Here is a 15112-nt window from a genome sequence, read left to right as displayed (position 1 = left end):
CGTACGTGTCCACACGACGCTGGGAGAAGACCGCCACGACGACGGCGGCGAGAGGCTGCTGCTGCTTCTTCTTCTTCTTCCACCCGGCCTGCCGGACCCCACGCGCAGAGTCTGGCCAAAAAATTCAAAAAGGTTTCCCACGACCGGGTCCACGCTTCCCTTCCCCTCGCAAAAAGAGGGAGAAAACGGAACCCCCGTGCCCTCTCACGCGCGCACCAACAACCCCGCCCAAATGTGCCGCCCGCCTCCGCCACACCACTGACGCCGCCGCCATGCCGGGGCCTTCCTCCTCCTCCGCACCGTGGTGGCTGGCCACCACGGCCTGCTCCCCGCCACCCTTATCCCCCGCGTCCCTCCCCGACCGCCTCGCCTTCCTCCTCCTCACCCCCTGCCCGCAGCGCGCGCTCCTCGCCGCCCTCGACCTCCTCTTCCTCCTCGCCGCCCTCGCCCTCTCCCTCCGCGCCCGCCTCCATCTCCACCACCGCCGCGCGCGCCAGGATCAGCATCAGCACGAGGTGGAGCCCCTGCTCGCGAAGCCGGCACCGGCCCGGTCCCACGGGAGGGGGTTCCGCCACAGGCTCGCGCTGGGGGCCTCCTCGGCGCTCGCCGCCGCGTCGCTCGTGCTGCTCGCGCTCGCCTTCCTGCTGCTCCCCGCGAAGGGGTACAGCAGCGACTGGACCGCGCTCCAGCGCGCCTTCCTCGCGGCGCAGCTCCTCGCGCACCTCGCCGCCGCGGGGACAGTCGCGGCGGAGAAGCCCGGGGCCGCGCGCGCCCACCCGACGCACCTGCGCCTCTTCTGGCTCGCCACCGCGCTGCTCGCCGCGCTCTTCTCCGGCTCCGCGGCCGCGCGCTTCGTCGCAGGTCAGCCCGTCCTCCCCGACGACCCCATCGCGTTCGCCGGGCTCGTGCTCTCGCTCCCTCTGCTCTACTTCGCGGTCGACGGCTCCAGCGGCCTCGGTGAAGCGGCGGCCACTAGCGAGGAGGAACCAAGCGGTGCCTCTGAGGCGGCGACTTCCTACGCCACGGCGTCGTGGCTCTCGCTGGCGACCTTCAGCTGGATCACCCCGCTCATCACCAAGGGCTACAGAGCGACTCTCGGCGCCGAAGACGTCCCGCCGGTGGCGCCCTCCGATACCGCCGAGGCCGCGTACGCTCTGTTCGTCTCCAACTGGCCGGCGCCCCCCGCGCCAGGGTCCAAGGCCGGGCACCCGGTGATCACCGCGCTGCTGCGGTCCTTCTGGCCGCAGTTCCTGCTCACCGCCGCGCTGGGCGTGGCGCACCTCTCGGTCATGTACATCGGCCCGTCGCTCGTGGACAGGTTCGTCCAGTTCGTTCGCCGCGGCGGAGACATGACGGAGGGGCTGCAGCTGGTCGGCATCCTCCTCGCCGGCAAGGCCGCCGAGACTATCGCGTCGCACCACTACGAGTTCCAGGGGCAGAAGCTGGGGATGCGCATCCATGCTGCTCTGCTCGCCGTGGTGTACCGCAAGTCGCTGCGGCTGTCCACGGGCGCGCGGCGCGCGCACGGCGCCGGCACGATCGTGAACTACATGGAGGTGGATGCCGAGGAGGTGTCCAATGTCACGCACGAGCTCCACAACCTGTGGCTGATGCCGCTGCAGATCGCCGTCGCCCTCGCCCTGCTCTACACCCACCTCGGCCCATCTGTGCTCACCGCGGTCGCCGCGATCTCTGTGGTGACCGTGGTCGTGGCCCTCGCCAACCGGCGTAACATGGAGTACCAGTTCAAGTTCCTCGGCAAGCGCGATGAGCGCATGAAGGCCATCACCGAGTTGCTCAACTACATGCGCGTGATCAAGCTGCAGGCATGGGAGGAGACGTTTGGTTCCAAGATTAGTGAGCTCAGGGAGGCTGAGCTTGGGTGGCTTGCCAAGTCCATGTACTTCATGTGTGCCAACACCATCGTGCTCTGGAGCGGCCCGCTTGCCATGACCGTGCTCGTGTTCGGCACCTGCGTGCTGACAGGTGTCAAGCTCGACGCTGGCAAGGTGTTCACGGCCACCGCGTTCTTTCGGATGCTCGATGGACCTATGCAGAGCTTCCCGGAGGCGATCGCCGCTGTGACGCAGGCGACCGTGTCGCTTGGAAGGCTTGACAGGTATCTGCTTGATGCAGAGCTCGCTGACACTACAGTGGAGCATGTCCTTGATGCTGATACTGGCCCGGACCGAGTGGTCGTGGAGGTGCACGATGGCATGTTCGCGTGGGACGTGAGGGGCAAGAAGGAGAATGAAAAGGAAGAAGAGGAAAATGATGACAGTGAAGGTGAGGAGGATGAGAGAATTGTGGAGGAGGCACCAGTGCTAGAGACAGTGCTGAAGGGGATTAATATGAAGGTGAGGAAAGGCGAACTTGCGGCGGTGGTTGGAATGGTCGGGTCCGGCAAGTCGTCACTGCTCTCCTGCATTATGGGGGAGATGGACAAGGTCTCAGGCAAAGTAAGTGTGTGTTACTTATACAAAACAGCATCCTTATTTGTCAAAATACTATGCATTTGCTCATTCATTTTGTGCAACCTTACTTTTTTTTGAGAATTATTCGTGTGACACTCTTACGATAAACTGCGAGGATTTTGCCTGTTCACTTTCGGAATGGTTAAAATCAGCGAGTTGAGTGCAAATTAGGTGCAAGGTCAAATACTTTAACTGGGAAATGCAATTCTATTGGTTGATGAACATATTTGTAAGTTTATAATCTGTTGGTTGATGAACATAATAAAAGTTGAAATGTTTTTAATTTCGTCCAAAGCAAGTACTGCTGTAGCATCTGCCCACTGCTGCAGTATGTTTAGTTTCATGTCATTCTTATTTGCAATTATGCCTGAAGTCTGTTGGTATGACTTCTCAGGATACTCTTGTACTATCCAGTGGTTAGCAAGCAAGATTTCATTTATTATCTGGAACAATCATCATAAATAATAGAACACTCATGTTGTTTTTGTATAGTACTATAGTTGAAACAGTATAGGTGTAAACAGATGATTGATCACTGAAAGGTTACCACACTTCCTTCATGTAGTTTGCATGATTTTGTCATGTAGTTACGGTATGAATTATTCCCTCTAAAAGAGATTTATATGTGACTTGTAAGGTAGTTACTTTTTGGTGCTATGTACTTGACTTAGTCTTCAATAAATAATGTTCACGATGCAAATAAACAGGTCATGAAAGATGGTATGATTGCACAGTCAGGAAAGTTTGACGAGTTACTAGAGGCAGGCTCAGGCTTTTCAGCTCTTGTTGCTGCTCATGATAGTTCAATGGAACTGGTGGAACAGAGTCGACAAGTAGAGAAGACTGAACATTCTCAGCCTGCAGTAGTCAGAATCCCATCTCTTCGCTCTAGATCCATTGGAAAGGGTGAGAAGGTGATCGTTGCACCAGAAATAGAAGCAGCTACTTCTAAGATTATACAAGAAGAGGAAAGAGAGAGTGGCCAAGTAAGTTGGCGTGTGTACAAGCTATACATGACAGAGGCTTGGGGTTGGTGGGGAGTTGTGGGCATATTTGGATTATCATTGGTGTGGCAAGCTTCTGATATGGCTAGTGACTATTGGCTGTCATATGAAACATCAGGCGGCATCCCATTTAATCCTTCACTGTTTATCGGAGTGTATGTTGCCATAGCTGGTGTTTCAATGGTACTGCAAGTAATCAAGACTTTTCTTGAGACGGTTATGGGACTTCAAACAGCTCAGATCTTTTTCAGGAAGATGTTTGACAGCATTTTGCATGCCCCGATGTCATTTTTTGACACCACTCCTTCAGGAAGGATTCTTAGTCGGGTAAATCTCTTCATAGGTTTTTATTTGGTGATAGTATTAACTTGTCCATTTGCCTAAGTTGATTATATTTATGCCTCAGCAAACCTTACTTCCTCATCCTCTCGTATTCACTCAAATAAGTGCTAGCAACTCTAGTTTGACCTTCTGAAATGTGCACTTGTACTCTAAGATTTATAAAAGGAATAGTTTTTTTAATTAATTTTCTGCAAGGACAGAAGAGTGTTACATTTCTTTTTGTACTGAAGTACTGATTTGATATCTCCCCCTTGTCTTTTCAGGCATCATCTGACCAAACAACTATCGATGTTGTGCTGGCATTTTTCGTTGGCCTGACAATTTCAATGTACATTTCAGTATTGAGCACCATAGTTGTTACTTGTCAGGTTGCCTGGCCCTCAGTTATAGCTGTAGTTCCGCTTCTGCTATTGAACATTTGGTACAGGGTATGACATTATTGTGAAGTTCACCTCAAAGACCTTAGCTAATTCTGGTCATAAGAAGAGAATGCTGATTTGAACTTGCAATTTCCCTCTTTTCTGCAGAACCGCTATCTTGCAACTTCTCGGGAGCTAACTCGACTTGAAGGAGTAACCAAGGCACCGGTTATCGATCACTTTACTGAGACCGTTGTAGGTGCTACAACCATACGATGTTTTAAGAAGGAAAATGAATTTTTCCAGGAGAATCTAGAAAGAATCAATTCAAGTTTGCGCATGTACTTCCACAATTATGCAGCAAATGAGTGGCTTGGGTTCCGACTGGAGCTGATCGGAACACTCGTACTGTCAATCACTGCTTTCCTGATGATCAGCTTGCCCAGCAATTTTATCAAGAAAGGTACCAATTGAAAAAACAAGCATTTTATCTTAACATTCACAAGCGGCAACATGTTATCAGCAGAATGACACCAGTTTCTGCTTCATTAAATTCAGCAGCATTTCGGTAATAAAAGATGAATAATCTAAGAACAATGTACTGCATTTTGGGTTATCTTGGTACTCCAGGATGAAGGCGTAGATGATTATTTTTCTCAACAAATTGTTGCATAATTAATCCACCAATTGTAACCTTTTAAGTTCTTTTTGGTACAGATAATGTATTTTAACTGGCATACCTAGTAATGTACTCTTTGTAGATTTAAGATCATGAGCCTTTTATAGGCCGGAGAAACTGATTTCTGTCAACTTGTTGCAGAATTTGTTGGCATGTCTCTTTCGTATGGCCTTTCCCTCAATTCTCTGGTGTACTTTGCAATATCGATCAGCTGTATGTTGGAAAATGATATGGTTGCTGTAGAGAGGGTAAATCAGTTCAGCACTCTTCCTTCTGAGGCAGCATGGAGAAAAGAGGATCATCTTCCTCCGAATTGGCCCACACATGGAGATATTGACATCAGCGATCTAAAGGTTAGAAGGACCAAGTACTCAAATATGCACAGTTTCATATCACTCTGTCCCAGAATTCTTGTCTTAGATTTGTCTAGATACGGATGTATCTAATACTAAAATGTGACTTGATACGTCCGTATTTAGACAAATCTAAGACAAGAATTTTGGGATGGAGGGAGTACTTTGTTGTTATTTTGATGTTGTATCTATTCCACATAAATGTGATGAAACTATTGGTCTGTCTTGCACTGGATCAAGTGTTGAATGTTCCGAATATTTCTCTTTGTTATTGGGGATTTCTCAACCAGCTGAGCTCATAATTTTTATCCTTTCAGGTTAGGTATCGACCAAATACACCTCTAATTCTGAAGGGCATTAATGTGAGCATTAGAGGTGGTGAAAAGATAGGAGTTGTAGGAAGGACAGGCAGTGGAAAATCAACTTTGATTCAAGCACTGTTCAGGCTTGTAGAACCTGCAGAGGGGAAGATGATCATTGATGGAGTAGACCTATGTGCATTGGGTCTGCATGATCTTAGGTCCCGTTTCGGCATAATTCCCCAGGAGCCAGTTCTCTTTGAAGGGACGATTCGAAGTAACATTGATCCAGTTGGCCAGTATTCAGATTCTGAAATATGGCTGGTATGGTGTACGTAACGCGTTTGTTTCAGACTTCCTCCTTGATGTGATGTGATGTGCTAATTAGCTGTGGGAATTACGTCACATGTTTGCAGGCTCTGGAGCGTTGCCAACTGAAAGATGTGGTAGCTTCAAAAGCTGAAAAGCTCGATGCTCTAGGTTCGCCATTTGTATGCTTCAGTTGTATTTTTTGTCGGCTAAAGTTGCATCTTCCACTCAGGCTTAATCACTTAATTATGTGTTCCGAAGTTGTGAGTGAAAAAGTGTTGGCTGGTTGTTAAGTAAGATCATCTACTAGTCCAAAGTTCTGAACGACCACACTTTTCAAAAACATAAATGGACTGAATAGTGAGCTAGTAACTTTTATAACTATCAGACCTTTCGGTTGTCAATATCATGTCATACATACATTGTGCGGGATCCTCATCACATTATAGGTACCATGTACAGGAAACAATTAATGTAACTATGAAAATTGCCAAATGAACAGTGACAATCTGGGGGAAGAAAACAGAGCTTAATACCTGAATTCAAATGACACTACCTAAATCCACCACTATCAGTTTCCAGAAGAGCATAAAATAGTTTGCGATAAATGGTGATTTACTTCCCCTTTCACGAAATATTCTGTTTAATTAGACAGTTAATAATATATACTCATCCCTTTTACTTTTCTCACAGTGGCCGATAGCGGGGAGAACTGGAGCATAGGCCAAAGACAGCTTCTGTGCCTTGGCCGTGTGATATTAAAGCAGAACCAAATCTTATTTATGGAAGAGGCAACTGCTTCCGTTGATTCTCAAACCGACGCTACGATTCAGAAGATCACCCGAGAACAATTCTCGTCATGTACAATTATCAGCATTGCACACAGGATACCGACAGTCATGGACTGTGATCGAGTTTTGGTGCTGGACGCAGGTATCTCTCTTTAATCTCACTGCTTTGTACTTCCTCTGTTCACTTTTATAAGACGTTTTAGACAATTCAGACAGTGCCCAAAACAGTTCAAAGCTAGCTGTCCAAAACGTCTTATAATAATGAACGGAGGGAGTACCAATTTACCACGTCCTTTCCCTAGATAAATGTGTGCTTTTGGTATATCTGGTTCAGAGGACTGGAGTCCTGCTTTTCACCTGGTTCGGTCAGTCACGCCCTTCCTTGTTCCAGAATGGCATTCTAAAATCTCACTATCTGTGTCCAGGTCTGGTAAAGGAGTTCGATGCACCATCGAGGTTGCTCGAACAACCGTCATCCCTCTTCGGGGCGATGGTCCAGGAGTACGCCGACCGCTCGGCCAACCTCTAGTAACTTGCTCCCGGATACCGTATATATGTAAAGAAAAATAAATAAGAGTGGTTTTGATAGGTCGACTGGTTGAGTGTATATACCGCGCAATACCTCAACAAATAAAAGTAGAAGGTTGGAGAGTGTTCTCCAGTGTTATTTAGAAAGGCAGTTGTAGTTAAGTTGATAATTTTGTACCACCACTGTGAGTTCGAGGTTACTAGTTCAAAGATTAGACACTTTGCTCCCGGATGCAGTTCTAACTAGTTCCAATTAAACGTGCGGTGCTGTGTCGTAGGAGTGCTATGTTTCCAGCTACTCCTCAGTTGTGAATTAGAAACAGAAAGTTCAACACAATCTACGCTGGGTTAGGCTGGGGTGTCACGGTAACCATTGACCGCTCCCACTTACCTCGGAATCTTTTCTCTCAAAAAATAAAATAAAAATAAAAACTTGACTCGGATTTTATATGGTTGGTCAGCAGCACAAGTGCACTACCGATTCTGCGACGGAAAATTGTCCAAGGATGTTCGTTATTCGTTATTAGGTTTTATTATTTACCACACATGTGTGACGCCATCAAAACAGGTAGTTCTGAAAGCTATGGTGTGATCGTCCACGAGATCACACATCATGCTAGGAGTTTTATTCCTTGTAATTTTGTTCATGAGTTTAGAAGTTCGAGTGTCGAAGCTCACAACCTCGTGAAGCATGCTCTCTTTGGGGGTTGGTCGCCATGCTTGGTTAGGCATGCCTGGCAATCTCCTCGTCCCTGTAAACATTGTGATGAACTAATAAAAGCTTCGTGAGTTTGCTTAAAAAAACCATGTGCGGCACCGCCGCTTCCTCCCTAGTTCCTGGCGCCCTTCTTCAATGCTGTTATGCCACTCCCAATCGCCGTCCCTCCTTTGCAAGCGATGTCCGCCGCCATTTTTCACGAATTGAAAAAAGGTTCATGAATTCAAATAATATTTGGGAATTCAAAAAATGTTCGTGAAATTCAAAAAAAAGTAAAATTCAAATAATGTTCGTAATTAAGAAAACAAAACATGAAAAAGAATGGCCTGGGAGCTTTACAAAACCATATGAGAAGCTCCTAGAACCTTCCTGAAACCGTTAAATAGTCTATAGCCGCTTGATGGGCCGGCCCGCTAGAAAGCTCATGTAGGCGACCGCACCATATTCCTCGCAGCAGGCGATACATATCATTTGTGACGCACCATTGATGTGCCACATAGGCTCCCATTGTACCACCTCAAGCCAACTATCATGACACAATGTTGTGATGGTCACTGCCATGTAGGTCCAGGCCCAGGTTTGCCCATCTCACACATCATCGTGAACATTAGGCCTATAGCGACATGATTCCGATGATGGGGTTTGCGGTGGAGGTCACATGTGCGGTGACCCTCTGTTGGATATGGATTCTCCCCCTCCCATTGGTGGCGGGTCATACGGAGCTGCGACAGAGACCAGAAGCATGATGATGAGGACCCTCTCGTGCTTCCGGTGTATTTTTGTGCGGACCTTGGGCTCTCTCAACCCCAAGAACCAACTAATGAGGAGTCTCCAACCAGTAGAGAGATTACGGTCGTTGACGTCTTTTACAGCAGGTCTGTGTTTACTCCACATGGAAAGCGGCGATCTCGCTTCTATGACTAGGTTAAGCATTGTCTGACTCCCGTGCTTTGAAGGTGTTGGTTTGAAGCTCCGCTTCAGGGATGAAAAATACCATGTCCGACCTTTGGTGAACTTGTTAACATTTATGCATTTGTGACGATTCCTTCTCTTGAAGCAAGTAGTGTATTTTGTTGTTCGGTCACACGTCATAAAGTTCCAAGGTGGGGTTATGGAGATTTTGCCGCAAGGCCGATGCCCTCATATATCTTTACTTTTAAATAAGCAATTCACTCGACATCTTTGCTTGCCTTTCTTTGGCATTGTAGAATAATCAATAATATGTGACCATGCACATCAACCGATGCAGAGGTTGGAGGTGCTACCCTCATTTTTTTGAAAGAAAATCAAACAATATCCATATGTGTAGTGGGAGGTGAATCTCGGGAATTACTAGACAATAATGATATGTGTAATGCCCTAATCCATTCCACATTTCGGTTTCCCCACTGGCCTAATTGCCCGTTCCTTGACCACTGACGTCATCTGCCGCCGACCAGATAGGCACGAACCAAGCTTAATAACAATATCTATATGTGGATGTGCAAAGCGTTGACACGTGTAGGGGGATGTGATTATTAGGAATCAGCAGGCAATAGTGGTCTCTGCTGATTAGTGAATGTCCACCGAGTTGCAAGACTTGTTACTGGGAAGGTGGTGAAAAGGGCCTATGACAAAGTGTTAAGAATTCAAGAAAAAAGGGGAAAAGGTGAAGAAGGCCCATAAGTTATTGTCATTTTTACAAAATTGTTCATAAATTTTAAAAACAGTTTCCATGGCATTTTCATTTAAAACTTATGAAATATTTCTAAATTGTTCATGACATAACACATTATTTAACCGGAAATCATAAATTTTCAAAAAATAGTTAGCTATTTTAAAAAATCTTCATGACATTGAAAAAATGTTCATGCATTTAAAATCATAGTCATGTATTTATGAAACAAAATTAGATTATTTATCTTAAAAAGTGAAGACTTAAAAGGGAAAAGAAAGATGAATAAAAACCACAGGCATTAATTAGAAGGAAAACTATTCCCTACGTTGGCTATTGGGCTGCTTTCGCGTCACGAGCATGCTTCTGGACGATCTTCCTTTTGGTGGGAACCCGTATAGGGCCGACCTAGTGGTGCCGCGAGTGAGACTGTAGCTGATCGGCTTTTATAGTATTTTCTGTAATTTAGTTTTTTGAAAAATCCAATCGGATTCTTTAGAAAAAATGTGAAATTTTTTTGAGAACATGAAATTTTTTTGGCAAAAATTGAAACATTTTTAATACCCGATCATTTCTGTAGAAAAAAAAATATTTTTTAAATGGCAATAGTTTTTCAAATTGGCGAACATTTATTGTAAACGTGAACATTGGTTTCAAAATTTTGGAAAAAAATAAAACATAAACAGTTTTTTTTGGAAAACAATAGTTTTAAAAATTTGCAAACATTTATTGTAAACGTGCACATTGTTTTAGAAATTTTGGAAAAAAGAGAACATAAACACTTTATTTTGTACATTTTGATTTTTTAAATGCGAACAATTTTTTAAAATTTTGAGCATTTTTCGAAAATGCAACATTGTTTTCATAGTTGAGATTTTTTTTTGAAGTGAACGTTTTCAGAAATGTGTATTTTTCAAAATTTTGAGCATTGTTTTTCAAATTTATGTACTTTTATGAAATTTTGAAAACGATTTTAAAATGGGATGAAGTTTTGAAATTCCAAACAATTTTAAAAACTCAAATTATTCCCTTTTTTGAAAATAAAATAAAAGAAAGATAAAAAACAAACAAACAAACAAACAAAAACCATCTAGAAGGTTCCTAAAACTTGTGAAAAACAAACAGGAAGCTTGCTCCCAAAACTAGGATCTATAGAACGCTAAATGTGTCGGCCCAGCTGAGTCCACCTTTCTCCAGCTCTTTGCAGTATGCCAATAGCTTGGCTTACAGAGCGAAAAATATGAATTTCTCCTTTCGATAGACTTGTCATTGGGCTAGTGGTAGCAAGGGCCTAAAACTGAAATCACTAATTAAGTAGAACCCCATGCAAATGTAACTTTCATCTTCTCTCGTGGTGACAAATGGTGTAGCGCGTGTGTGGCACCTATTGCCACCAGAGAGTTTTTCATGGTTTTCTCACCCTGCACGACGGGAGGCTAGTTGTTTGTGTTTTTCTTTCTTGATCCATTTTTATAAATTTAAATATCTCATGAACCCTACATCCAAAATACAAATCGTTTTCAATGTTGCATTCCTCACGTCGAGGCCTTCAAAATTAGATCCCATGTTGATAGGTTTCGACGATTTTTTTGAACGAAAGTTATACTCTCAAAGTGAACTAACTTGTGCTCCCAAATGTACTAACTTGTGTTTCCATCCATACCAATATAAAAAGACCCAAAGGGGCAGATCTAATTAATCTTGACCATCAAATCATGTCAATCCAATGACCTAGACTGCTTCAATGTCAAGCACTCAACACGTTTAGCGTGTAATTAATTTCATGCCAAATATAGTGCTAATCACATAATAACACGCAAATAATATCCTATTTAATATCCGCATGCACTTAATATACTTTCAAATTAACGTGCATTGCATGTACACAATGACTAGTTGGTTGAAGTAAACCTTGCACTCGTGTGTGAAGCACACATGCACTTCCAAAGTGAGCTAACTTGTGCTTTAGAACTGTACTAACCCGCGCTTTCAAAGTGAACTAACTTGTGCTTTCGCTGGGTGAAACACACATTATGCTCACACGTGAAGCACACATGTAATTCCAATGTGAACTAACTCGTGCTTTAATACTGTACTAACTCATGCTTCCAAGTAAACTAACTTGTGCTCCTGCGGGGGTGAAGCATGCCTCACACTTCTACATGAAGCACACATGTACTTCCAAAACAAATTAACTCGTGCTTCCATCTTGTACTAACTCGTGCTTCCACACGAAGTACAATTGTGTTTCCGAGGAGAGCACACGTGTGCTCCGCACACAAAATAGGGAAACCGAAAAATTAAGAAAACGTTGAAAAACCAAACAAAATAATGGAAACCAAGCAAAAAAAGGGCTCCCTTGCAGTGGGTGTCTAGCGCGTGACACGTGAAAAGAAGTGCCCCCAGTGGAGGCACCCCTGATTAGTTGCTTCAGCATAAAAAACTTGCTAAAATTTCTCTCACTGCAGCTGAAAAAATATATCCTCTCATATAATTCAATAAAAAATGAAAAAGGCTGATACCCACATATTATATATCTTGGTGCCCCAAAGGTCAGAACAAAACCCTAGTTCTGACAGCCGTCGGCAAAAGGTGTATGCATATAGAAACTCACTGGTGGAGTGCAGATCAAGGTCAGCCCAATCAATTCCGCCATCCGGCTTTCCCCATCAGCCTAATTGATATGTCCTTGGCCACTCTAGTTGTCGAAGTCGATCCGGTTCCCCGAGCTGCTAGAGCTTGGCATGTGCATGTGCGCCACCGATTTATGCAAGATAGACTTCGACCGGGTGCTCGCCGGTAGCCCAAAGATGGAGAAGATAGCTTTCATCAGCACCCGCATGGCCCTGACCTGCATCGACCTCATTGGCCCCAATCTCAGATGTGTCCTGTTTTGGCACACCGTTACGTCACAAGAGCTCACTGTACATGACATTTTACATACTAAGAAAATCTTAACCTAGTCTTAAAAAGAGTTTATGTACTTAAAAAATCATTCATGATCTTTTTTGAAAAAAAATCATGCATTTAGAAAAATGTTTATGAAAATTTAAATTCGAGTAAAAAAATTCACAATAAATGTTCATGACATTAAAAAAATCTTTCATATATTTATGTAAATGTTCATGACATTTTTTAAAAGGTGTATGATATTTTAAAATTTCATTTATTTTTAAAACGTTCATGACATTTATTTTGAAATCATGCAATTTTTGAAAATCACGCGTTCTTTACAAAAATGTTCATGATACAAAAAATATTTTCTAATATTAGATTTATGCCAACATAGGACTACCCTCTATATATAGATGTTCAAAACCGACCATGTTCAAATCAGAAAAAGCCCTCCCAAATTGTCAAGTCCTCGCCTCCAGCCATCTGTCACCCCCCACCACTGTCCTCCTTCCCCGTTTCTCCCATGACCGCCGCCGTTGAGTTTAGTTTCACAACAAAGAGACTAGCAAAAGAGTCCTCCGGAATATAGCGACCCTTCAAGCTCGCTCATTTTTTTTTTTGAATTCGACACAACACCATGCCACGAGTTCGTCGTCTCGGGAGTCGCACAAATATGACTTGTGGCCCTGAATGGCACCACGAGTTCGTTGTCTCGGGAGTCGCACAAATATGACTTGTGGACCTGAATGGCACCACGAGTGGTTGTATGCCCTGGTTCACTAGAATCAACTATACAGACCCCCCTCACCACGACGTTCTTGGTCTTGAGCTTGAGGAAAACTAACAACCAGTCTTTGATGTCGTCCTTCGTAACCCCGTCAGGGTAGAAGCGTATGCACCAATCATGGTCGCCGACGACATAGGTAATGGACTTGATGCACTTGCCGACACTGTGGAATCGGTATATGCATATCGGTAGATTTTCAATGTGATTGTCATGCGCAGTCGTCAAGACGCAAGCCGATGCCATAATCACTTTGCTTCTTCACCTCTTTTTGGCCTCATCCGCCAGACATCACCCTTCTTCTTCACCGCATAGACATTTCTGGCGAGAAGTTAGCTCATAGTCCATTAAAAGACCATTTATGCTCGCATGGCAATCATAGTCCTAGGAACATAGCAATGCAAAGTAGTCGAGCGCTTCTCCATCTTGTTGCTTTGAAAGTGCAAAAGAATGCTTACGAAAATGTATCGGGAAACGCAGATAGTATAGTTTGGTCGTCAACACAAACTACTGATGGTACGATCAGACTATACACGTTCTAAATACATCAGGCCATAATTCAGAGTGTTTTGTATTTCATCCGTTCAATCGTTCGAAAGTTTCCAACGCCCCATGCCATTTGCCACAAGCTTATTGAATCATGGTACAACCTACATGCATCGAAGGAGCAACCTCAAATAACTTGCTTCCCAATACTGCAGATATTAATAAGTAAATGAGTCTTTCTTCTTGAAAATGAGTCTATAAAAGGAGTTTGGCAAAGCAGCACAATATTCCATCCTCCTACTCATCATGCGTGTATGTACAATAAAATTAATGGATAATGGTATTCTTCACGATTTTCCTGGCACTTTTTTTTTGAGAAACACCTTGGTCAAAGAAGCACGTCTGGAGCTTAGGCCCGTCTCTGGACGTCAACCTCTCTATTAGACTTTTTTTTCTTTGATCCAAACTCTGCCTTCGCATAATTGAAGAGAAAGAAAAAGTACAAGAATGAGAAAGAGAAAGAACACCGGTTGGTCCATCCTGAAAAAGGCACATCGATATAAAGTGGTGATGAAACCCTCATGTGCAAGCAGGTAAAAAAAAAAAGAACGCGAGCGGATGTAAGCTCATGAGGCCTGCGAGAATATTTCGTTCCATCAAGAACGATCGACCGAGCGAACAATGATGGTTCCCCTCAGGCCTTGTACAATGCTAGGTGCTTGCGGAGGTGTTTAGAAAAATAAATTGGGCTCTCTTGAAGAATCGGTGCCTATTTCTAGGGGAGAGACGTCTAATTAAGTGTCTACCCTCTACAAATAAGCACCGGTGCTTAAAAAACGAATTTATTTCTCTAAGCACCTCCCCTAAGCCTCTTCCATTGTACAAGGCCTTAGGCGTTTGCTCAAGCGAGTGTTCCACACGACGGCATGTTGGCCCACAATATAGAGAGCACGCGAAAAAACGGGTGAGGACTAGTTAGTTGCTTTTGCAAGTACTTGCCATCAACAAAAAAATCAAAATACTTTGTGATATAGGAATGGCAAAAACACATAATTTGGCAAGAGAACAAAACATGATTTTGCAAGGCCCAAAAAATTTCCATCTGAAAAAGCAACGTAATGAAAAAAGAGAGGAAAACACATATAAAAAGTGAGTTTGCCATGTCATGATTAAAATCCACCCTACATATAAAAAATTTCCGTGTTTAAAAATTTCATATACATGAATAAATATAAAAAGAGAGAAAATTGCCAGGACACATAAAAAATTTCATATGATCTATAAATTTGCTATGGTACAATAAATTCAAAAATATATACACATAAAAAAATTCCATGGTATTTTTCTAGAAAACATGCATAGTTGAATTCTGCCATGGTACATGCAACTTTGATAGAAAATGTTGTATATGTCATGTGCAAGTTGTTGGGAATTTTT

At 44.0% G+C, this 15112-nt stretch overlaps 1 protein-coding gene across 1 annotated transcript; it reads left to right on the top strand.

Annotated features, from left to right (window-relative positions):
• The first annotated feature begins 228 nt into the window (after positions 1-228).
• Positions 229-7378, top strand: LOC119352946 (ABC transporter C family member 4-like). Its single transcript, XM_037619533.1, has 9 exons — positions 229-2459; positions 3182-3805; positions 4084-4248; positions 4348-4642; positions 5000-5211; positions 5529-5834; positions 5927-5990; positions 6513-6752; positions 7036-7378. The coding sequence occupies exons 1-9, from the start codon at positions 273-275 to the stop codon at positions 7137-7139; spliced, it is 4197 nt and encodes a 1398-aa protein (XP_037475430.1). The 5' UTR covers positions 229-272; the 3' UTR covers positions 7140-7378.
• The last annotated feature ends 7734 nt before the right edge of the window (positions 7379-15112 follow it).

The sequence above is a fragment of the Triticum dicoccoides genome, chromosome 2A (genome assembly GCF_002162155.2).
Source record: "Triticum dicoccoides isolate Atlit2015 ecotype Zavitan chromosome 2A, WEW_v2.0, whole genome shotgun sequence".
In the NCBI taxonomy this organism is placed as follows: Eukaryota; Viridiplantae; Streptophyta; class Magnoliopsida; order Poales; family Poaceae; genus Triticum; species Triticum dicoccoides.
The sequence above is the reverse complement of the archived record's forward strand: the minus strand, read 5'-3'. Positions and strand labels throughout refer to the sequence as shown.